The sequence below is a fragment of the Oncorhynchus tshawytscha genome, linkage group LG11 (genome assembly GCF_018296145.1).
Source record: "Oncorhynchus tshawytscha isolate Ot180627B linkage group LG11, Otsh_v2.0, whole genome shotgun sequence".
In the NCBI taxonomy this organism is placed as follows: Eukaryota; Metazoa; Chordata; class Actinopteri; order Salmoniformes; family Salmonidae; genus Oncorhynchus; species Oncorhynchus tshawytscha.
In genome coordinates, this window is record NC_056439.1 from 16,866,720 (window position 1) to 16,892,878 (window position 26,159).

Below are 26,159 nucleotides of genomic sequence, written 5' to 3' on the forward strand. Positions count from 1 at the left end.
TGCTGCCTGTCTAATTGGCTTCCATACTGATTGATGCATAGAGTTATGAATAAGTAACACTGTCATGGTCTACTGGTTTTTATTTATAACTCCCTCACTTGTATTTAGTCAGTCATATGAACATATATAGTTGTTGTGTGGAGCGGAGTCAGTCACTGTTGTTTTAAAAGCTAAGGGAGGGAAGCAGCGAGTCTTGACTTTCTCATTCAACTGCTCTTGGGCTCAGGGAAAATGCATCATACAGACCCATTGCTGGAGTTGAATGCAACATGGTCTAAGCATATGAGGATCCCCATGTGCCAGTCGGATACAGTACTACCATGCCTCCCTTTTTAATTACTATATATCTGTATTGTTTTCATCATTGTTTCCTTGAACCCTGCCAGAATGGGTATTTACAGAAAATATTTACACGATGGCTGGTTTGGTATGTGTCTTGCTGGTGACAAATCTAATTTCCCCTGGGGATGTCTATAAACCCAGATGCTGATGATGAATACATGTCCATCTCTCCTGTATGGTCTGTCCCTTGACTGAGCTGTTTAGTTTTGGCCGTGCGGGTGTGGAGTGTTACTGTCAACATGAGAGTGGTGCAGCTGTCATTCAGCTCCAGTTCCTGGTCAACGAGGTGAGTCCTGCTCATAGAGTTGGGTACAGGGCACATCTTTGCCATTTTTGTTCCCCCTCTATCCAACTCGATTGTCCCGCTCCCCGGCAGCACTCCCCAGGGCTCTGTCTCAACAGTGTTTCCTCAATTCCTTGTGTCCTCTCTGCTCTCACCTTCTCAAAACGCATTTGAGAAGGAGGTCCGAGGGACAGAACCTCCCAATGCGTTTTGAGAAGGAATTCGAGGAGAAAGGACATTATGCAATTGAGGAAATGCTACTGATAAAGTCCTGGATTGAATCATTGCCTTATCCCTTCAATCCTAGTTAGTCATCCCTTCAGCCCCATTCCTCTCCCATTATAATCTGTTTTTATCCTGCTCATTAGCATGCACTACAGTCAGTCAGACAGTATGTAACTCGCCTAGTGGTTCTTACCCAATGTTTAAAGGGTAGGTAGCATAAACGTAACCACATTTAACACATGGATTGGTGTCAAAAGTCCCAATGCAAAGTTACAGCTCACTTTTCTATTTTGGGATTTATTACATAAAACCGATCAAAATGTCGGAAAATATTTTTCCAGGTGATTTCAAATAATGTAAACTCCAACAGAAAATAACCAAATGTATCACTTCAAGTTAAACCAAACCGTTTGCGCTCATGACTACCGGTTTCAATTAAATGTTCGGCCAATTTACAAACCAATACTCTTTGAATGTATTGTTACAAATCGACTTCTAAGCTTTCTAGCCAACTAGCCTACTAACGTTAGCCCTAGCAGCCTGCTAACGTTACATTAGCACTGAATGAGTCAGCTAGTTGCTATGAACACCTAGCACACAGCTACATTAAAGTAACAATCATTGGAAATAACGCCTTCTAACCAAATGTTTAAAAATGCTAGCTATATGCAGTTATCTTAGACGGCAAGCCAGCCAGCTAAAAGGAGAACAGATGAGGTACCACCGTTAAACAATTAGAGCAAGCCGGTATGATTTTCTCTTTCGTTTTGAGCCCACGGCAAGAAGGCACGGGTGCCTGCAGTGCTAACAGGTTCCCACTAGATAACACAGCCACAAAGTCTGTGAAGAGCATGAGTTGTGGCTTGCGTTAGCCTGATTGAGTTAGCTGCGGTGCTAGTATACGAACTCGGTAGCACAGAGTAGATCCTCCATATGACGTTGAGAAATAGTGCATTGTGGGTAGTGCCAGAAATAAGTTAATAAATGTCAAAACCCCAAAACATAACTATGTTTGTAGTTATAGGTAACCAGACCGTGACTACAGTTAAGTTACTAAATCTTTGACTACACTGTGTTGTTACTTTGAGTAAAAACGTGTGCTTCCTACCCTTTAATGGACCATGGATCTTTACTAGTGAACACATTGAGTAAACAGTAATGTAGGCTTTGTGGAGGCAAAACTCTGTAATGGGTTCTTTATTGTATGGACATGATATTATCTGACTCAGCCCTACCTCTGACTCAGCCCTGTCCTGTTAGCATGTTTACTGAAGTTGTGTTCAGTAGGCAGGCAAAAACGAAAGAAAATGTCCAAAATGGAGTGAAACGTATACTTGTCGAATAAGAAATACACATTTTTGTCAAACTTTTTGCAACCATGTGCCATTATTGAACATGACCCTGTTGGTTCTTTATTAGATGTGTGGAGGTATTATAACCCCTTCATAACCACTATCAACAGGGGGCGCTAGTCAGTGCCTTAGCTGATGACAGCGTTCATCTGTGGAACCTGAGGCAGAAGCAGCCAGCTATCCTGCACACTCTCAAATTCAACAGGGAGAGGTATGTAGGTATAACATGAACAGTGGTCATATTTGAATAGAGCTAAAGCTGTAGCTACATTCAAGTTGGCTAACTTAGACCCATGAGTCAACATATGAAATATAAATATAAATAGTATTTTCTCTTGTCTTGATTCACCCTCTCTGCGGTTGTGGTTACGTCCAAAATGGCACCCTATTCCCAATATAGTGCACTACGTTTGACCAAGGCCCATCAAAAGTCGTGTGCAATCTAGGGAATAGGGTGCAAAGCTGGGACATACCGTGTGTCCAAAATGACTCCTGCTGCTTGTTGAATCTCTCCCGCTTCTCTGTCTGGCCAATAGCCCCTGAACCTGCTTGATACTATAGTAACCAATTTCCGTCTGCTTTTAGTGATGTCATGTTTTGTTCTAATGAAAGACTTCGCAAGGCCCAGTGTCTGAAATGGCACCGTCTTCATTTTATAGTGCACTACTTTTGACCAAGGCCCATAGGGCAATAGTGTATCATTTCGGACACAGCCAGTCAGTTTCTTGCTACCAAATAGGAATTCATGCTGCTGTCTCTGTATGCAAATATTACTCTGTGTATTTATTATGGACCCTTTTTGTCACATGAAAGTGGTAGGTTCACCTGTCAAGTTCTGTAGATTATTTGATATGTCCCTCGCTAAGATAGGTTATTAGGTCCCCCTTTTTTAATGTGTATATTTTATTGCTTCAGAGAAAGCTATCAGATTGACAGTATTTGACAGGTGAACCGACACATGATGTAGTTATGTTTGTTGAAGTAACTAAGAAATAATATCCTCTTTCTCATTCACCTTTTTACATTATTCCCTTCCATTTTGACAGGATCATGATCAAATAATCATAATTTCTGCATCCCGAAATGGCACCCAATTCCATATATAGTGCACTACTTTTGGCCAGAACATTATGGGCCCTGTTCAAAAGTAGTACACTATATATGGAATAGCATGCCATTTGCGATTCACCTCTTGATTAGTTTTGCCTTTGCCCCTCCAGGATCACGTTTTGTCACCTGCCCTTCCAGAGTAAATGGCTGTACATTGGCACAGAGAAAGGAAACATCCACATTGTCAACGTTGAGTCCTTCACACTCTCAGGCTACGTTATCATGTGGAACAAAGCCATCGAACTGTGAGTTTGTCTGTCTGTATTATGCTGTTATCTGCTTAGGTTTCTATGTCCCAAATGACATCCTATTCCCTATGGGCTCTAATCAAAAATAGTACACTATATAGGAAATATTGGTGCCATTTGGGACACAGCCTGTGTGTTAGTTAGAAGTCTGTCAAAGACTGTGTTTATTCTTTTGCGCCATTTCTGCCGTGTTATTTTAACTTAGACCAAGGGTTTTAAACCAAGGGTCCATGGGCCCTAGGGGCCTTTGGAGGTACTAATATATATATGTGTGTTTCTTTCTAATGATGTCAACTTTATTTTTCAACTCCTAATATTGAGCAAATTACACTCATTGGAGCCAATTACACTCACTGGAGTATCTGACATATGTTTGAAAAAGTACCCGCAAATACTGTAGGCTACCAGTGCGGCAAGTGCTGCTGGTAAGCTTTTTTGACTTGGACATACTTTTTTGCCAACACATGACTAACCTTTGTTTAACCAACAAAACAGATTCTCTTGGAGAAAATGTGCTTGTAGTTACCTTTCTAGCGCATAGGCTGAGTTAAGAGTTTACACGTACTCTTTCAAAATAATGAAAAAAGATCTACCAAATCTCCAAAAGGACTAATTCGAGGCAGAAATTAGTTGGAGCACTCAACAAAAAAATCAGAGAGTAATAACTTTGTTCAGGATGAGTACAGTTGACTGACATTTCGACATCAAGCTGACGTGTTCTTTAGTGTCAAAGTCAGTCACCTGTACTCATCCTGAACAATGGATTAAAGTGAGTTAAAATGTATTATTCTCTGCCTTTTTTCTTGAGTGCTCCAACTCTTTTCTGCCTCAAATAAGTCATTTTGGAAGTTTTTCTTGGTAAACCCTTTTCGTGACTTTTGTCATTGTTGTCGAGCACCCCTCCTTTCCTTTGTTTGGTGAGGTGTGAAAGCCCACCTGAACTCTTATCTCCCAAATCTATTCATTTTAATATGTTGATTGCACCCCTCCTTGCCTTTATCATTCACCTGATGATAAGACACGACATGGTATTTCTTCCCCCCCACTAAAGTACAATGGGGGTCCCTGGGTTTGCCTGGGAGGGGGTTGAAGACCCCTGCCTTAGACTATTAATTTCCTTGACAGCTGGGGAAGTTTGAATGTAAACCCAGAAGAAGAATTTAGTGAGATAAGAATCTTACATTCATTGTTTGAATGAAACGGTCAGTAGAAGCCAAGCATGTTAGGAGTGAGCCTGTTCCCTCCATCTCCCCCTGTTCCTCCTTAGGTCCTCCAAGTCACACCCTGGGCCTGTGGTCCACATCAGTGATAACCCTATGGACGAGGGAAAGGTAGGAACTTTCCAAAGAACATTAATTTATTCATTCCAGAGCTTCACAACATTACTGATGATTTACAACATGCTACTAAAAATCCAATTTTCAAAATGTTTTGTTATTTTGGCAGATTTTGATTGGATTTGAATGTGGGACTGTTGTGTTGTGGGACCTGAAATGCAAAAAAGCTGACTACCGCTACAGTTATGATGAGGTAAGGCATTTTTCTGTGGCTGTTGGTTCCTGTGGGGACTGACTGGGGAGAGGGGGAGTTCCATTTAAATATGAAATGCACAGTGAACAATGTTGTTCATGATTTGTCGTACTACATTATTGATCTTCATTGCTTAAGTTTGTATTGGGGCTTGATGTTGATGCTCAATTCAACGTAATTATTGGAAAGTACCAATGGATATGTAAGACATGTATATTTTTGTGGTTTCTGACTGATTATGTAACAATAGTTTGGAAAAAATAAGATGTTAGAAGATAGCCTTTTCTAAAAGTCATGAGTCATCCACACCACAACATGCTGTTATTATTTCCCTCAAAGTTAATGTACACTAATGAAGCAGCCACTCTGTGTGTTTTCCTCTCTGTGTGTTTTCCTCTCTGTGTGTTTTCCTCTCTGTGTTTATTCCTCTCTGTGTTTATTCCTCTCTCTGTTTATTCCTCTCTCTGTGTTTTCTCTTCTCCTCCAGGCTATCCACTCGGTAGCCTGGCACCACGAGGGCAAACAGTTCACCTGCAGCCACTCAGATGGAACTCTGACTACATGGAACGTACGCGTCCCTGCCAAGCCTACAATCACCATCACACCACACGGTATGTTCTGTTGTACACACAGACATACCACCAAGGGTCTCAATGCACCTTAGGGGGAAACAAAGATGGATGGAAACAGCACAACATAGGGAAGCCGATGTGCGTTAGACCTTTAAACATCCCAGAAACCCTGGACCCACTCTTATTTGCATAGCTCCCCAACAGATCCACAGTTGACACAATCTCTATTGCACTTTTACAATGCACTTTTCCACCTGGACAAATGGAACATCTACGTGAGAATGCTGTTCGTTGACTACAGCTCAGCATTCAACACCATAGTACTCTCCAAGCTCATCACTAAGCTAAGGACCCCGGGACTGAACATTTCCCGCTCAACTGGATCCTGGACTTCCTGACAGGCACTCCCCAGGTGGTGAGGGTAGGCAACAACATATCCGCCACTCTGACCCTCAAAACAGGGGCCCCTCGGGGCTGCGTGCTTAGTTCCCTCCTGTACTCCCTGTTCATCCACGACTGTGTGGCCATGCACGACTCCAACGCCATCATTAAATTTGCCGACGACACAACGGCGGTAGGCCTGATCACCAAAGACAATGAGACTGCCTATAGGGAGGATGTCAGAGACCTGACAGTGTGGTGCCATGACAACAACCTCTCCCTCAACGTGAGCAAGAAAAAGGAGCTGATAGTGGACTACAGGAACAGGAGGGCCGAGCACACTCCCATTCACATCGACGGAGCTGTAGTGGAGCGGGTCAAGAGCTTTAAGTTCCTTGGTGTCCACATCACTAGGGACCTATCATGGTCCAAACTAGAGGTCGACCGATTCTGATTTTTCAACGCTGATACAGATACCGTTTATTGGAGGACCAAAAAAAGCCGATACCGATTAATCGGACAATTTTATTTTTTTTTTTTTTTTGTAATAATGACAATTACAACAATACTGAATGAACACTTATTTTAACTTAATATAATACATAATTAAAAATCAATTTAGCCTCATAAATAAGGAAACATGTTCAATTTGGTTTAAATAATGCAAAAACAAAGTGTTGGAGAAGTAAAAGTGCAATATTTGCCATGTAAAAAAGCTAACGTTTGAGTTCCTTTGCTCAGAACATGAGAACATATGAAAATTGGTGGTTCCTTTCCTATTCCAAGGTAAGAGGTTTTAGGTTGTAGTTAATATAGTATTTATAGGACTATTTCTCTCTATACCATTTGTATTTAATATACCTTTATTTATTGGATGTTCTCATAGGCACTATAGTATTGCCAGTGTAACAGTATAGCTTCCGTCCCTCTCCTCGCCTTAACCTGGGCTCGAACCAGGAACATATCGACAACAGCCACACTCGAAGATGCATTACCCATCGCTCCACAAAAGCCGCGGCCCTTGCAGAGAAAGGGGAATAACTACTCCAAGTCTCAGAGCGAGTGATGTTTGAAACGCTATTAGTGCGCACCCCGCTAACTAGCTAGCCATTTCACAGCGGTTACACCAGCCATTAGGCTGATAGGCTTGAAGTCATAAACAGCGCTGTGCTTGCGAAGAGCTGCTGGCAAAACGCACTAAAGTGCTGTTTGAATGAATGCTTACGAGCCTGCTGCTCCCCATCGCTCATAGTCAGACTGCTTTATCAAATCATAGACTTAGTTATAACACACAAATACGAGCCTTTGGTCATTAATATGGTCAAATCCGGAAACTATCATTTCGAAAACAAAACATTTATTATTTCAGTGAAATACGGAACAATTTGGTGTTTTATCGAACGGGTGGCATCCCTAAGTCTAAATATTCTTGTTACATTGCACAACCTTCAATATTATGTCATAATTACGTAAAATTCTGGCAAATTAGTTCGCAACGAGCCAGGCTGCCCAAACTGTTGCATATACCCTGACTCTGCGTGCAATGAACACAAGAAAAGTGACACAATTTCACCTGGTTAATATTGCCTGCTAACCTAATTTATTTTAGCTAAATATGCAGGTTTAAAAATATATACTTCTGTGTATTGATTTTAAGAAAGGCATTGGTGTTTATGGTTAGGTACAGTCATCCAACGATTGAGCTTTTTTCGCAAATGCGCTTTTGTTAAATCATCCCCCAGCGTTGCATCGATTATATGCAACGCAGGACACGCTAGATAAACTAGTAATATCATCAACCATGTGTAGTTATAACTAGTGATTATGATTGATTGTTTTTTATAAGATTAGTTTAATGCTAGCTAGCATCTTAACTTGGCTTCTACTGCATTCGCGTAACAGGTAGTCTCCTTATGGAGTGCAACGAGAGGCATGTGGTTATAGCGTTGGACTAGTTAACTGTACGGTTGCAAGATTGGATCCCCCGAGCTGACAAGGTGAAAATCTGTTGTTCTGCCCCTGAACTAGCAGGTTACCCCACCATTCCTAGGCCGTCATTGAAAATAAGAATGTGTTCTTAACTGAATTGCCTAGTTAAATAAAGGTATAAAAAATAAACATTTTTTTATTTTTAAATCGGCAAAATCGGCGCCCCAAAAATACAGATTTCCGATTGTTATGAAAACTTGAAACCGGCCCTAATTAATCGGCCATTCCGATTAATCGGTCGACCTCTAGTCCAAACACACCAACACAGTTGTGAAGAGGGCATGATAACGCATATTCCCCCTCAGGAGACTGAAAAGATTTGGCATGGAACGTCAGATCCTCAAAAAGCTCTACAGCTGCACCATCGAGAGTATCCGGCTTCTGATCGCAAGGCCCTATAGAGAGTAGTGTGTATGGCCCAGTACATCACTGGGACCGAGCTTCCTTCCATCCAGGACCTCTATACCAGGCGGTGTCAGAAGGGCCTAAAAAATGTTGACTCGAGCTACCCAAGTCGATGACATGGCAAGTGGTACTGGAGCACCTTATCTGGGACCAAAAGGCTCATTAACAGCTTTTACCCCCAAGCCATAAGACTGCTGAACAGTTAATCAAATGGACTATTTACATTGACCCCCTTATTTTATTCTTATTTGTTGTTATTATTTGCGCTGACTCTCTTGCACAGGCTTGATGTACACTCACTGGACTCTAACCACACTCACACACACACATACACGGACACACACAAAACACACACACATGCATATTGACGCTACACACACACACACACACACACACACACACACATTTACATTCTGTTTATTATCTATGCATAGTCACTTTATTCCTACCTACATGTACATATTACTTCAATTTCCTCGACTAACCCGAACCCCTGCGCATTGACTCGGTACCGGTACTCCTTGTATATAGCCTTGTTAAAATTATTTTGTGTTACTATTTTTCCTTTAGTTTATTTAGGAACTTTTAAAAAATGTTTTAATCTTTGCAATGTTCGTTAAGGGCTTGTAAGTAAGTATTTCACTGTGAGGTCTACACCTGTTGTATTCAGCGCAAGTGACAAATACATTTTTCAGCGCATGTGATGAATACAATTTCATTTGAGCATGCCTAAATTAGTTATGATAGACTACATGTTTATGTGGGCATTGAAATACATGTTTACAAGTTCTATAAATCAGTCTACAGAAAGTAATTTTTTTTGTGTGTGCAAAATGACATCTCAGGTAAGCAGCCCAAGGATGGAAAGAAGCCAGAACCATGTAAACCTATCCTTAAAGTGGAGTACAAAACGACAAGAGCTGGGTGAGTGATTGGTTGTCCTAATAAACAATAATAAATAAAGGCTAGTCCAGGGACCCACACGTTGTCCTGTGACACACTTGAGCATATGATAGGTCTTGTATTATTTATTTAATGTACTTGTTTCTTATCTAGGGACGCCTTTGTGGTCATGTCTGGAGGCCTGTCCTATGACACAGGGTGCAGGAGAGCCTGTCTGACGGTGATGCATGGGAAGAGTACTTCCCTCCTGGAGATGAACTATCCCATCGTAGACTTCCTCACGCTCTGCGAAACACCATATCCAAATGGTGAGTTAGAGTTTTATACTATGGAAGTATATAGCTGTAAAAAAAAAAAATCCTTTTGAAATTGGATAATGATACTTTTTGAGAGCCACCTTATTCCCCATTTTGTTGTGTTACAGCCAGAATTCAAAATGGATTAGATTTTCTTCTCTCACCCATGTACACACAATACCCCATAATGACAAAGGGAAAACTTGTTTTTTTGAAATTTATTGAAATATCTCATTTACTTAAATATTTGCACCCCTGAGACCATACTTTATAGATTACAGCTGTGAGTTTCTAAGAGCTTTCCACACCTGGATTGTGCAACATTTGCCAATTATTTTCCAAATTCTTCAAGCTCTGTCAATTGGTTGTTGATCATTGCTAGACAACCATTTTCAGGTCTTGCCATATATTTTCAAGTAAAATTAAGTCAAAGCTGTAATTCGGCCACTCCGGAACATTCACTTTCTTCTTGGTAAGCAACTCCAGTGTAGATTTGGCCTTGTGTTTTAGGTAATTTTCCTGCTGAAAGGTGAATTCATCTCCCAGTGTCTGGTGGAAAGCTAGTATTTTTCCGTTGCTTAGCTCCATTTTGTTTATTTGTTTTATCCTGAAAAACTCCCCAGTCCTTAACGATTACCCATAACATGATGCAGCCACCACTATGCTTGAAAATATAAGGAGAGGTAATCAGTAACGTGTTGTATTAGATTTGCCCCAAACATAACACTTTTTGTTCAGGACTAAAAGTGAATTGCTTTGCCACTTTTTTCAGTATTACTTTAGTGCCTTGCTGAAAAAAGGAGGCATGTTTTGGAATATTTTTATTCTGTACATGCTTCCTTCTTTTCACTCTGTCAATTAGGTTAGTATTGTGGAGTAACTTCAATGTTGTTGATCCAGCTTCAGTTTTCTCCTATCACAGCCATTAAACTCTGTAACTGTTTTAAAGTCACCATTGGCCTCATGGTGAATTCCCTTCCTCTCCGGCCACTGAGTTATGAAGGATGCCTGTATCTTTGTAGTAACTTCACCATGCTCAAAGGGATATTCATTTTTTTTTACCCATCTACAAATAGGTGCCCATCTTTGTGAGGCATTGATAAACCTCCCTGGTCTTTGTTATTGAATTTGTATTTGAAATTCACTGCTCGACTAAGGGACCTTACAGATAATTGTATGTGTGGGGTGCAAGGATGAGGTAGTCATTCATAAATAATGTTAAACACTATTATTGCGCACACAGTCCATTCAACTTATGTGACTTGTTAAGTGCATTTTTACTCCTAAACTTATTTAGGTTTGCAGTAATAAAGGGGTTAAATACTTATTGACTCGATACATTTCAGCTTTTCATTTTTCATTAATTTGTAAAAAAAAATATATATATTTTAAACATAATTCCACTTTGACATTATGGGGTATTGTGTGTAGGTAGACTTGTGACAAAAAATCTGACATGCCATAACTTGGTATATTTGGAAAGAAGAAATCTGGGAGATTGAGGAAATAACCAGAAGATAGATAGGCGTTACATAGTTCAGAATACACAAGATCAAGCACACACAAAATAACATTTTGTTTTGTTTTTTTATTTTGAAAGTTGTCTTTCATTGACAAGCTATGAGTGAATTATTGATTCCCAGAGCTGGAAACACATCAGATGGCTTCCACAACATGTGAAAAATATACAAAAAAATGGGATTGATAGACCCAACAACTAGAAATGGGCAGATATTTTAGTAAGTGGTGTCAGGTGTGGTCACGGGACGTTTCCAAGTGTCCCTAAACCTCTCCAAAGTGGCATGTCTGTAAGTTAGATAATTCCAGTGCTATTACATATTTGCAATCCCTAAATGCTATTTGTTCAGTATGAAAACACAATTCATACCATATCAACCTCACTCAAACATTGTGGTGGTGTTATGGGGTATCCAGGGTACATTCAAGTGTCCTTTCCACCTCTCCAAAGTGTCCGAATGTGGTAATTGCACTGTTTTTGCACACTGGACGTGCCTAAAAGTTATTGTTCACTATAAAAACTAAATTTCTACAACACCAACTTCTCTCGAACATTGTGGTGGTGTCAGGGTACATACATACAGGGGATATCCAAGTGTTTTTTTTCAACCTCTCCAAAGTGCCTGAACTTTTAGCCTAGGCATATCCAATGTATTGGTCCCACATACAAAACAATATAAAAGCAACAGATATATATATAAAAATGTGTTCTCAAACATATAAACTTGTTTAGACATGTGTCCTTCACTAAAAAAGGTGCAAAAATAGAAATAAGCTGAAGCTATTTACAAATGGGATTCGTGTTGGATTTACATCCCAGGTGTAGGTGATTAGATTTCACTTTCACCGTAGCTTGTGCATGTCGTGATAGTCTTTGAAGCAGTCCCTCTCTGCCAGGAAACAAAAAGCGAACTGCCATTTCAGACAGAAGATCTGGCATCCCCCCTTTTCCCCCTTTTGTGTTTTGTACAATGCTTGCAGTTCTTCCTTTTGTCTTTTGGCATGCGTGTTGGATAGTGGCGTTCACCTTGAGTGGGGGTCTTGTGATGGTTGTGATGTTGCTTTGGGCCCCCAATTCGGCCATTTCCAACACCAGCTGCTCTCGAAGGCCAACTGGGAGAGAGGGCTTTGGCCATCTGCTTGTGGAGAATGAAACCATTTACTGTAGCCAACCCCTCTTATCAGAGGTGTGGACACGAGTCACATGACTTGCAACTCGACTTTGACTTTAATACCAATGACTCGTGACTTGCCTTGGACTTGAGCCTTTTGACTCGACCTGACTTGATACCCTCCCCAAGCCCAAATAGTAAAAATTATCCTATTAAAAAGTGTGCAGTGCATCAACTCTTCATTTAATGGATTACAGTTTGAATCGGACAGCAACCAATCAAATTGTGCCAGCTGAGAAAAAGTTGTGCGTGGCAGTGCAGAGGAACGTCGGCGGGTGAATTCAGATGGAGCCCTTGGAAAGATGATACCTAAAATTATTATTTTCGGATATAAAGATGACGCTGTATCAACAAAAAACAGATTGCAACTTGCAAAACACGCGGGAAGAAAATTAGACTGAGGCGCAACAATTTCCAACTTTGTTCGACATTTGAAGCTGCTCAAAGAACGATAAGTTGTGGCTAATATAGCCGACAGCTATATAATTTCTAACTTTACTAGTGTAGCACGTAGGCTAATGTAACGTTAAATCAATGAGCCTCCACACAGTCACTCAATGCGGGAACGTGATCATTGCACCCAAGATTGAGCTACAACTGGCTAGGCAGTTGGCAGCCTAAATCCTGCCTGCTGTTCCTAAAACCATTGACATATGTTAGCCTACTGTAACCACACAGAGAGTGTGTGTGTAAGGTTGGGAGATTGTGTACAAGCCTACATCGACCCATAGCAATCCTTGATAGTCGATCACTATTGGGGGGGTAAATGTAATATACTAACTATTACTCTTATTAAAAATATTAAATGCTATTACATTTGGTGAAGAGCACATTGTGACTTGTTTAGGACTCGAAACTCAAAGTTTAGGGCTTGAGACTTGACTTGATACTTGACAGTCTTGACTTGAGTGCTAAGACTTGAGACTTACTTGTGACTTGTAAAACAATGACTTGGTCCCACCTCTGCCTCTTATACCACTTCCTGGTCTTGTGGAGGACCTGGTAGTAGCCTATCAGAGCATCAGTTAGATCGACACCCCCCATGCTGGCATTGTAGCCCTTCACAGGAATGGGGACATTCTTCCCTTTTAACCCTCCTTGAGACAAAGTTGTTATTGAATGCCTTATGCTGTGTGGTGAGCATGGTTACTTCCCTAGTGTCCTTCCATTTCACAAAAAGCACCTTGTTCCAATCAAATTCTATTGGTCACATACACGTATTTAGCAGATGTTATTGGGGGTGTAGCGAAATGCATGTGTTTCTAGCTCCAACAGTGTGCCCATATAAGTGGATCCAATCCTTCTAGAAAGCAATTTTTGTCGGCTGAGTTGAAATCCTCGCTGTCCATATCGCTCCCCTGATCCGAGTCTGACTAGTATTTTATTAAAAGCTTCTATGTTGGTATGCTTATTCATAGCTGCCTTCTTTTTAGCTTCCTGTTCGATATTCTTAGTTTCTTTCCCCCTTAAGAAGCCATCTTTTATGCTAAACGATAAAATCTGTTTTACAATGTAATGTAGCGTGCTTAGTGCGGCTTGTCTCTGGGCCAGGTAGCAATAGTTTGCATTATACATAAAAGGTTCTCGGCCTTGCTTTCTCTCACCCAGGTCAACTGCATATCCCTAGAAAATATATCTCATTGGCTACAAGACTATCAAGGTGCCATAGTAGCCAATCCCCTGTGTAATGGATGCCTACGGCGCATAAGCAGCCTGATGTCATGTTTTTAATGAGCAAAAATATGGTCACTCAGTGGACATTCACATTGCCATTAAGTCATACATCATCAGATAACCTGGCAATAGGCTAGATTTGTTCCTACCAACCTAAGGATTAATTTCATACCCGCCATGTATCTATAACGCAAACACAGACCAAATTGAAGCTTACCTTGTAAGATGTTTGGTGAAAGTGTTGTGTAAAATAAACATTTTGACTCTCGGGGCTGGTGGTCAATAACGGTAGGTCACAGACAGCCAAATAAGACATCCTAGTTTTATTTTTTTATTCAACCTTTATAGGCAAGACAATCAAATTCTTATTTTACAAAGACGGCTTACCCCGGCCAAATCCTCTCCTAACCCGGACGACACTGGGCCAATTGTGCGCCGCAATATGGGACTCCCGATCACGGCCGGTTGTAATACAGCCCGGGATCGAACCAGGGTCTGTAGTGACGCCTCTAGCACTGAGATGCAGTGCCTTAGACCGCTGTGCCACTCAGGAGTCCCGGATTTCAGTGTGTATCGACGTATTCTGTGTTTATTTATTTTATGCTTCACAACGCTAACCGGAATGGAGGTAGCAGCCATCTTGAAATGAGGTCTTCGTCTCAGCCTGCCCTTGTACATTCGTATGCCCATATATGATAGTAAGCCACACCAAATATTTTAAGGCACAGATCAATAGCCAAGATATTCAGCATTCCACTGACACCCTGCTTTTGCAGATAAGGGCTTCTGTTCTCATACCAGACTGAACTGAATAAAAACATCTTTACATTTAAGAGGTTAAACAACAAAATGTGGAAAAAGTCAAGGGGTGTGAATAATGTATGTATATTAAACTTCAATATCTAACACTGTGATTAGGATTTCTTTATCAAGACTTTTCTGTCTTTTTCCCCATGGTTTAACTCTTCTTAACATGTTTGAACTTTTTTTTCTGCATCACAGATTTCCAGGATCCTTATGCCGTAGTTGTCCTTTTGGAAAAGGATTTAGTTGTCATCGACCTTAGACAAATTGGGTGAGTTTTGCTGTTACAGTAGGCTACTTGTGTGCTTACTTGCATGTTTACTTATGGTGGCACGATACATGAAACGATGGCCTACTGTTTGCAGACTTGACATATAGTAGGGGGGAGGGGTTAGAATGTAAAGTAATGAAGTAATATTCTTCTTCTAAGTCTTAGTGTCTTACAACCACAGCCTTTTCCCTTTTGATTGACAGATACCCAATATTTGAGAACCCGTACTCTTTGTCGATCCACAAGTCTCCAGTGACGTGTGTAGAATATTTTGCTGACTGCCCTCCTGAACTCATACCTGCACTTTACTCTGTTGGCTCCTGGCAAAAGAGACCGGGTTATAGTAAGAAGGTAATGTATCCCACTTGAAAAGAACATTTGAGAAAATAGGCTTTATCCCACTTAAGAAATGTGTTATGTGCTTACAATTTGTTTTAAATATTGGAATAGGGCTCTCTAGGCTAGGTGGGACGCTACCGCTTCTATCTCAAGGCCATCAGACTGTTAAACAGCCACCACTAACATTGAGTGGCTGCTGCCAACACACTGACTCAACTCCAGCCACTTTAATAATGGGAATTGATGGGAAATGATGTAAAATATATCACTAGCCACTTTAAACAATGCTACCTAATATAATGTTTACATACCCTACATTATTCATCTCATATGTATACGTATATACTGTACTCTATATCATCTACTGCATCCTTATGTAATACATGTATCACTAGCCACTTTAACTATGCCACTTTGTTTACATACTCATCTCATGTGTATATACTGCACTCAATACCATCTACTGTATCTTGCCTATGCCGCTCTGTACCATCACTCATTCATATATCTTTATGTACATATTCTTTATTCCCTTACACTTGTGTCTATAAGGTAGTAGTTTTGGAATTGTTAGCTAGATTACTTGTTGGTTATTACTGCATTGTCGGAACTAGAAGCACAAGCATTTTGCTACACTCGCATTAACATCTGCTAACCATGTGTATGTGACAAATACATTTTATTTGATTTTGACCAACATCCAGTGGAAGTGCAGGGCGCCAAATTCAAACAACAGAAATCTCATAATTAAAATTCCTCGAACATTCAAGTATTATACACCATTTTAAAGATAAACTTCTTGTTAATCCAACCACAGTTTCCGATTCTAAAAAGGCTTTACGCCGAAAGCATACCATGCGATTATGTTAGGTCAGCGCCTAGTCACAAAAAAACATACAGCCATTTTTCAGCCAAAGAGAGGAGTCACAAAAAGCAGAAATAGAGATAAAATGAATCACTAACCTTTGATGATCTTCATCAGATGGCACTCATAGGACTTCATGTTACATAATAAATGTATGTTTTGTTCGATAAAGTTCATATTTTTATCCAAAAATCTCAGTTTACATCGGCGCGTTTATGTTCAGTAATGTTTTGCCTCCAAAACATCTGGTGATTTTGCAGAGAGCCAAATCAATTTACAGAAATACTCATCATAAACATACAAGTGTTACACATAGGATTAAAGATATACTTATCCTTAATGCAACCGCTGTGTCAGATTTCAAAAAAGCTTTACGGCGAAAGCACACCATGCGATAATCTGAGTGCAGCGCTCAGCCACCCAAAACAAGCCATACACATACCCGCCATGTTGTGGAGTCAACAAAACTCAGAAATAGCGTTATTAATATTCACTTACCTTTGATCTTCATCGGAATGCACTCCCAGGAATCCCAGTTCCACAATAAATGTTTGTTTTGTTCGATAAAGTCCACCTTTATATCCAGATACCTCCTTTTTGTTTGCGTGTTTAGTTCACTAATCCAAATGCACAAAGCGCGGGCACTAAGTTCAGACAAAAAGTTTTAAAAAGTTCCATTGAAGTTCGTAGAAACATGTCAAACGATGTTTATAATCTTTTGGATGTTTTTATCATAAATCTTCAATAATATTCCAAAGGAAAGGGAACGGAGCTCGCGCAATAAACAACTCAGCTTTCAGCTGAGCCACTTACTGTGAGTGGTCTTATTTTCTCCCCTTTCACAATAGAAGCCTGAAACAACTTTCTAAAGACTGTTGACATCTAGTGGAAGCATTAGGAAGTGCAATCTGACCCCATTTACACTGTATATTGGATCGGCAATCACTTGAAAAACTACAAACCTCAGATTTCCCACTTCCTGGTTGGATTTTTCTCAGGTTTTCACCTGCTATATGAGTTCTGTTATACTCACAGACATCATTCAAACAGTTTTAGAAACTTCAGAGTGTTTTTCTATCCAAATCTACTAATAATATGCATATCCTAGCTTCTGGGCCTGAGTAGCAGGCATTTTACTCTGGGTACGCTTTTCATCCGGATATGAAAATACTGCCCCCTATCCCAAAGAAGTTAAGAAACGTGTTATGTGCTTACAATTTGTTTTAAATATTGGAATAGGGCTTACATAATTATTTTATATTGGAATAGGGCTTTGACTGTATCTATGTGGTCACAAGGTTATATTTGTGTAGTAAAATGCCTTTTTTGTATTTCCAGGAATGGCCCATAAGTGGTGGTAACTGGGGCCAAGGCACACTAAGCTACCCTGAGATCATCGTCACTGGGTGAGTACCTACCGAACACCTGAAGGCTGAGACAGAAACACAACCATAGAGATCCTATAATTCCCCTCTAAGTAATTCTTTATACGTCTATGTGCACAACACTTACCTAACATAAACTGGATTTCGATTATGTATTTACGGTATCCATTTACAAACAAAACTGTTCTCATTTTCCTTCTTTGCAATGAACAGACATGCTGATGGCTCAATCAAGTTTTGGGATGCTTCTGCAAGTGAGTGGCGTTTCATTTGATTCCTTTGATTATATAATTGGTTGAAATAAGAATACCACAATGGTTTGTCCCTTTTGTAAAAGCAATGGAATACATTTGTGTGTAGTATGTAGGTCATTGCTAATAGTTCAGTACAATATCCCCCTTCCTTTGTTCTAGTAATGCTCCAAGTACTGTACAAGCTGAAGACTGCCAAGGTGTTTGAGAAGGCTCTAAAGGATGGTAAGGAGGAGAAGCCGAGCACGGAGATAGTGGATGAGGATCCCTACGCCATCCAGACCTTGTCGTGGTGCCCAGAGAGCAGGATGCTGTGTGTGGCTGGAGTCTCTGCCCACGTCATCATCTATAGGTTCAGCAAACAGGAAATAACCACTGAGGTGGTGCAGGTAACTGTAGCAACCAGTTTCTCAATATCATACCAATGCAGCGTTTTGAATATAAAGTTGAAGTCGGAAGTTTACATACACTGTCGCCAAATACATTTAAACTCAGTTTTTTCACAATTCCTGACATTTAATCCTAGTAAAAATTCCCTGTCTTAGGTCAGTTGGGATCACCACTTTTATTGTAAGAATGTGAAATGTCTGAATAATAGTAGAGAGAAGGATTTATTTCAGCTTTTCTTTCTTTCATCACATTCCCAGTGGGTCTGAAGTTTACGTACACTCAATTAATATTTGGTAGCATTGCCTTAAATTGTTTAACTTGGGTCAAATGTTTTGGGTAGCCTTCCACAAGCTTCCCACAATAAGTTGGGGGAATTTTGGCCCATTCCTCTTGCTCGCACACGCTTTTTCAGTTCTGCCCACACATTTTCTATAGGATTGAGGTCAGGGCGTTGTGCTGGCCACTCCAATACCTTGACTTTGTTGTCCTTAAGCCTTTTTAAATAAAGCTTTTTTTTTAATCAAACTTTCCCCTTTTCTTTTTTGTATCAGATGGTCCAGCACCATCCTCAATTGCTTTCATTTTTTTGTTCAATTCTCATTTTTAATGGTTAAACTCTAGGTGATGTGATATGATACTACAAAACGCAGGGCCCTCATTATGACTGTAAATAGCTCTGGATAAGAGTGTCTGCTAAATTCCTCAAATACAAAAAAAAGTAACATTTATTAACTCTCAGCTGTTGGAGGTGCGTATGCAGTGTGAGCTGGATGATGTGGATTCTCCAGACACCGCAGGAGAGCATCCTCTCACCCCATCTACCCCAGTGCACTCCTCCTGCCCAACCCAGGAGGGAGAACCCCCTGAGACCCAGCCCTCCACAACTGATGATGGGCCCCGGGATAATGTACCATGCCTCAAGTACGAACCAAACAGTTCATGTTCTTTTCCTGCTTAGCATTGACATTTTCAATTGTAGAATCTCCAATATAGTGTTTTATTACAAAAAGTGCCATCTGTGAAGATAAAATGATAATATGTAGGCTATTTCTATATAAGATTAATGCAGATACAAATGCATGTGAACAATAGGTGGTAGTGTAGATGTGTATCTAGGTACACTACAGTATGCACTTTTAACACCACAAGTCACCTAATCCTGTTGTGATGTTTCCCAGCAGGGTCCGGAGCTCCCCTCTGAAGCAGTCTCCTGGTTACCAGGTGGAGCTGGTCATTCAGCTGGTCTGGGTTAGTGGGGAGCCGCCTCAGCAGATCACCAGCCTGGCTGTCAACTCCTCATACGGACTGTAAGTCTACGTCTGTCTGTCTGTCTGTCTGTGTCAGCACGAACCACTGCACTCTTGATGGTCAAAGTGTACAATAGACACATCCCCTGCAGTTGTATTCATGCAGAGATCATACACAAAGGGAATATACTGTAACTGCATCAAAGGCTTTATTGGTTGCCTTAGGGCACACGTGTCAAACTCATTCCATGAAGGGCTGAGTGTCTGCAGGTTTTCGCTCCTCCCTTTTACTTGATTGATGAATTAAGGTCACTAATTAGTAAGGAACTCCCCACACCTGGTTGCCTGTTTTAATTGAAAAAAAAAAAAAAAAAACTACAATCTGCAGACACTAGGCCCTCCATGGAATGAGTTTGACACCCCTGCCTTAGGGGCTGAAAACCTTTTTGTGTTGTTTATAAAACTGCAGATGACATCAGTTAAATTATCGCATTCTCTTTTCCCTCAGTGTGGTGTTCGGCAACAGCAATGGTCTGGCTGTAGTGGACTACCTTCAGAAGACCCTCGTCCTGAACATGGGCACGTCAGAGCTGTACAGTCCCTCAGACCTCTACCAGAGAAAGCCTCGGTCGCCTCGCAAGAAACCACAGCCGTCTGGAGGTGAGGGGCTCCCTGAATGTTGAGTAGGCTAAGGCATGTTGTATGTTCCCAGAAATGAGACATGGGAGTATATTCAGACAGAAAGTAGAATCAGAAAGACTGCAATATCTTCCTTTTGCGATTTAGTTTTTCATGCAGCAGCAGGGGATAGTAACTTAAGTATGTTCCCTAGAGCCCCCACCTGACGGTGTCATGAAAGGGATTAGTATAGTGATGTCAAGTGAGTTGTTGTCCAGACTGAAAGGTATTGATAGTCAAAGCCAGGGGATCAAATGAGAACACAAGTACTGTATATTCAGTGAGGTCCAAAAGGATTTGGACCGTGGCAATTTCTGTTGTTGTTTTGGCTCTCTACTCCAGCACTTTGAAATAACACAATGGCTGAGGTTAAAGGCCCAGTGCAATCAAAAATTGGTTTTCCTGTGATTTAAATATATTTCCACTCCTATAAGGTTAGAATAATATTGTGGAAATGATAATGCCCTTTTAGTGTAAGAGCTTTTTGAAAAGACTTCCTGAAATTTCAGCCTTTTTTGGTGGGATGGAGTTTTGGCCTGCCTTGTGACATCACCAGGTACATTTGTTTTATAGACCAATAAGAAAGAGTTCCAAACCTCTCTGCCAATAACAGCTAGTTTTCAGTTTTCCCCTCCCCACTCAGGCCCCTCCCAGACATTCCTAGCAGAATCCCTGCTTGAGAAATTGCTCTTTTGTTTGTTTTTGACCATTTTAATTGAAAACAATCACAGTTAGGTACTTACTTGTTACATAAAAATGGCTACATTGGGCCTTTAAAATGTAGACTGTCATATTTTAATTTGAGGTTATTTTCCTCCATATCGGGTGAACCATTTAGAAATTACAGCACTTTCTGTATATAGTCTTTTCATTTTAGAGGACCAAAAGTATTGGGCCAATTTACTTGTGTATTAACTTACTGTAGTGAAAAGTTTAGTATTTGGTCCTATATTCCTAGCACGCAATGACTACATCAAGCTTGTGACTCTACAAACTTGTTGGATGCAATTTGCAGTTTGTTTTGATTGTGCTTCCGATTATTTGGTGCCCAATAGAAATTAATGGTTAATTGTTGTGTAATTTGAGTCACTTTTATTGTAAATAAGAATAGAATTTGTTTTTTAACACTTATATATTAATGTGGATGCTAGTTTGTAGCCAGAAGTTTGATGTAGTCATTGCATGCTAGGAATATCGGACCAAATACTAAACTTCTGACTACTTTAATACACATAATTGAATTTGTACAAATACTTTTGGTTCCCTAAAATGGGCTGGCTATGTAGAAAAAGTGCTGTAACTTCTAAACGGTTCACCCGATATGGATGAAAATAGCCTCAAATTAAAACGACAGTCTGCACTTTAACCTCGTAGTCATTGTATCATTTAAATTCCAAAGTGCTGCAGTACAGAATCAAATCAACAAAACATGTCACTGTTCAAATACTTTTGGGCTTGTCTGTCTATGACTCTTAAAGCCAGTCACTGAGCTGGCTAGAGGTGCAGGCCTCACACTCTTGGCAGCCAGTTTGGCTTCACACCCTAAGTGCTCCATCCCCTGAAGTAGCCATCTCTCTGTCATCACTGGTGGACTGTCCATCTGTTCAGTGGCTCAGTAGAAACTCATAGAAATATGCTCATCATGAGTGGGATCTGTCTGTGCCGCGAAGGTACTGCAGGGGGTCTGCGGAGAGATTAAAAAAAAAAAAAAAAAAAAAAAAAAAAAAATATATATTATATATATACAGTGGGGCAAAAAAGTATTTAGTCAGCCACCAATTGTGCAAGTTCTCCCACTTAAAAAGATGAGAGAGGCCTGTAATTTTCATCATAGGTACACTTCAACTATGACAGACAAAATGAGAAAAAAAAATCCAGAAAATCACATTGTAGGATTTTTAATGAATTTATTTGCAAATTATGGTGGAAAATAAGTATTTGGCAAATAACAAAAGTTTCTCAATACTTTGTTATATACCCTTTGTTGGCAATGACAGAGGTCAAACGTTTTCTGTTAGTCTTCACAAGGTTTTCACACACTGTTGCTGGTATTTTGCCCATTCCTCCATGCAGATCTCCTCTAGAGCAGTGATGTTTTGGGGCTGTTGCTGGGCAACACGGACTTTCAACTCCCTCTAAAGATTTTCTATGGGGTTGAGATCTGGAGACTGGCTAGGCCACTCCAGGACCTTGAAATGCTTCTTACGAAGCCACTCCTTCGTTGCCCCGGCGGTGTGTTTGGGATCATTGTCATGCTGAAAGACCCAGCCACGTTTCATCTTCAATGCCCTTGCTGATGGAAGGAGATTTTCACTCAAAATCTCACGATACATGGCCCCATTCATTCTTTCCTTTACACGGATCAGACGTCCTGGTCCCTTTGCAGAAAAACAGCCCCAAAGCATGATGTTTCCACCCCCATGCTTCACAGTAGGTATGGTGTTCTTTGGATGCAACTCAGCATTCTTTGTCCTCCAAACACAACAAGTTGAGTTTTTACCAAAAAGTTATATTTTGGTTTCATCTGACCATATGACATTCTCCCAATCTTCTTCTGGATCATCCAAATGCTCTCTAGCAAACTTCAGACGGGCCTGGACATGTACTAGCTTAAGCAGGGGGACACGTCTGGCACTGCAGGATTTGAGTCCCTGGCGGCGTAGTGTGTTACTGATGGTAGGCTTTGTTACTTTGGTCCCAGCTCTCTGCAGGTCATTCACTCGGTCCCCCCGTGTGGTTCTGGGATTTTTGCTCACCGTTCTTGTGATCATTTTGACCCCACGGGGTGAGATCTTGGGTGGAGCCCCAGATTGAGGGAGATTGTCAGTGGTCTTGTATGTCTTCCATTTCCTAATAATTGCTACCACAGTTGATTTCTTCAAACCAAGCTGCTTACCTATTGCAGATTCAGTCTTCCCAGCCTGGTGCAGGTCTACAATTTTGTTTCTGGTGTCCTTTGACAGCTCTTTGGTCTTGGTCATAGTGGAGTTTGTAGTGTGACTGTTTGAGGTTGTGGACAGGTGTCTTTTATACTGATAACAAGTTCAAACAGGTGCCATTAATACAGGTAACGAGTGGAGGACAGAGGAGCCTCTTAAAGAAGTTGTTACAGGTCTGTGAGAGCCAGAAATCTTGCTTATTTGTAGGTGACCAAATACTTATTTTCCACCATAATTTTGCAAATAAATTCATAAAAATCCTACAATATGATTTTCTGGGGGGTTTTTCTCTCATTTTTGTCTGTCATAGTTGAAGTGTACCTGTGATGAAAATTACAGGCCTCTCTCATCTTTTTAAGTGGGAGAACTTGCACAATTGGTGGCTGACTAAATACTCTTTTGCCCCACTGTATATATACATCTCTATTTTCTTGTTTTATTACTAACAACAACAGATTCAACAAAGTTTGGCCAAGGGATCCGTGGAATAAGTTTAAAACTTCTAATGCAATAATATTAAAGGTGCTGTATGTCATATTTTTCCATTGTAATTTCAGAAAAATGTATTTTTAAAATATCTACAATAATAGTGTAATGCTAGTGTTTAACAATATTCTTTTCCCCCAAAATGTTTTATTGTGCACACACAAAATTGCATTTAATGGTGCAGCCCTCTTATTGGTCTACAAAAGACACACCATCTCTGTTCCACACCGCCATGAAAGCCATGAGAAAACGAGTGATCAGATGTGGAAATAAAAGTGCAGAAAACAACTTGGCTTCCTATTTAAAAAGAAGATGAATAAAGCTATGAAAGAAAAATACTGTTACTACGCAGTTACTAGTGCAAAAACTAATTGTCAAAATGACATATCCTAAAAAATAATATCCCTATGTAAATATTATTTAAAATAAATTGTATCACTATTTTACGTGTGATAAGGCCACACAGAAGGTCCGAGATAATTACAGACCGTTGTAAAAATCTGAAAGATCCAAAAGGGCCACTAGATGTCTTGTGTTACTAACATTTTAAGATACCAAAATTCTGGTATTGTAGTTTACTCGTGAACTGATAAAGTTTCCAGTAATATACACTCTCTTTGCAACCCTAGTCCTGTCATTCCTCCACTCATGTTCTCTTGCTTTCTCTCTCTCCTCTCCGTTGGTCTCTGTCCTCCTTCCACTCGTGCTCTTCTATATACGTTCATTCATCTTCTGCTCAGTTCGGCTTCAAAGGTTCAGCACTGGATTCAATACTCTGTATTACACATTTATTGACTACAGTCGGATGTAACTTTCAACTTCATTCACAAATCTATTCTAACATCTTGATTGGATTCATATAAAAAATACAATTTACAAATCTATAAATGGTGCCATTGTTTGAAAACAGTCAATTTAATTAGGGATTGCAGATGGGTCATTCCACGAAAAGAGTGCCTTTTGCGTCCCTTTGATATTTTAAGTAGACATTGTGCACCAATATAGCATTTTAAAAGCCTGTTATATTTAACGAAGTGCCCTTCAATATAGACCACATCGTGAATTCAATAAATCTGCAAAATTCTGCGTTTTGATATGTCCCTCTGTGCACTTCTGACTTCTAGGAAGATTTTAACCCACTTAACCCCCATATTTCTCCAAGTTTTATCATCGTTGTAAAGCCCTAGTAATTTTGTTGCTTCGACAAATTCGTTTCTTAAGATTATTATTTATTTAGTGCAATTAGTGATTAATTTACGTCTCTCCCTCACTTTGAGGTCAACCCTGTTACGTGAGGTGAACTCTTGTTTTAATATGGTGAAACTATTCCTTGTTTAAATATTTTCTTCAAAAGAAACATTGAACATCTAATGGCCAAATCACATTGTAAAAGCAGGTGAGCTGGTTCTACACTTGTTTGCCATGTTCTCTTTTGTGGTGAAATACTGAGCGGGTTAAGCATAGCGCGTCAACCCTGTTACCCATAGATAAACAGGCTAGACATATTTTAACAATTTACATTTTGCTGGGGAAGCTTTCATTCAATTGCCACTCGCTGTTGCACATAAGCTTCAATTCCCCCTGTCAAAAAGGGGATTCATGGCTGATTTGAGATGAAATCGTCAACCCTGTTACTTTTTATTTGGCACTTAATAGACACTTACTATAGTATATTTTATTTACTTAACCTCTTGATAGGAAAACATGTTTTTTTGGAAATTGAACATGTGCTACTTATGATTTTTTTTTAAAGAGAGAATGAGGTGAAATCAAACGTTTTGGGACCAAGTTACACTTGGAGCACCAAATTGGTGGATGACCCAGTTGCTAGCCTCTGAGTTCCTTGGATTCTTTCTATTCTTATGTTTTTTTATCAATGTTTTGTCTTAACTTTCTTTACTGTTGTTCTCCCTCTGTTGCTCTCTCTCTCTCTGTCTCTCTGTCTCTCTCTCTCTCTCTCTCTCTCTCTGTCTCTGTCTCTCTCTCTCTCTCTCTCTCTCTCTGTCTCTGTCTCTGTCTCTCTCTCTGTCTCTGTCTCTCTCTCTCTGCTCTCTCTCTCTCTCTCTGTTTCTCTCTCTCTGTTTTCTCTCTCTCTGTTGCTCTCTCTCTCTGTTGCTCTCTCTCTCTGTTGCTCTCTCTCTCTGTTGCTCTCTCTCTCTGTTGCTCTCTTGCTCTCTGTTGCTCTCTCTCTCTGTTGCTCTCTCTTGCTCTCTCTCTCTCTTGCTCTCTCTCTCTCTTGCTCTCTCTCTCGCGCTCTCTCTCTCTTGCTCTCTCTCTCTTGCTCTCTCTCTCTCTCTCTGTCTCTTTCTCTTTCTGTCTCTGTCTCTCTCTCTCTCTGTTGCTCTCTCTGTTGCTCTCTCTGTTGCTCTCTCTGTCTCGCTCTCTCTCTCTGTCTCGCTCTCTCTCTCTGTTGCTCTCTCTCTCTCTGTTGCTCTCTCTCTCTGTTGCTCTCTCTCTGTTGCTCTCTCTCTGTTGCTCTCTCTCTCTCTGTTGCTCTCTCTCTC

The 26,159-nt window shown here is 40.3% G+C and overlaps 1 protein-coding gene across 1 annotated transcript in view; it reads left to right on the top strand.

Moving 5' to 3' along the window:
* Window positions 1-26,159, top strand: part of stxbp5b (syntaxin binding protein 5b (tomosyn)) — a 45,788-nt gene that overhangs the window by 8,171 nt on the left and 11,458 nt on the right. The window contains 16 exon segments of the mRNA XM_024436909.2: window positions 547-628; window positions 2,313-2,413; window positions 3,423-3,557; window positions 4,828-4,891; window positions 5,007-5,090; window positions 5,578-5,701; window positions 9,283-9,361; window positions 9,494-9,648; window positions 15,003-15,075; window positions 15,279-15,426; window positions 17,618-17,685; window positions 17,878-17,918; window positions 18,078-18,304; window positions 19,045-19,226; window positions 19,487-19,612; window positions 20,061-20,212. Of these exon segments, the coding sequence (XP_024292677.2) occupies window positions 547-628; window positions 2,313-2,413; window positions 3,423-3,557; window positions 4,828-4,891; window positions 5,007-5,090; window positions 5,578-5,701; window positions 9,283-9,361; window positions 9,494-9,648; window positions 15,003-15,075; window positions 15,279-15,426; window positions 17,618-17,685; window positions 17,878-17,918; window positions 18,078-18,304; window positions 19,045-19,226; window positions 19,487-19,612; window positions 20,061-20,212 (1,841 nt within the window).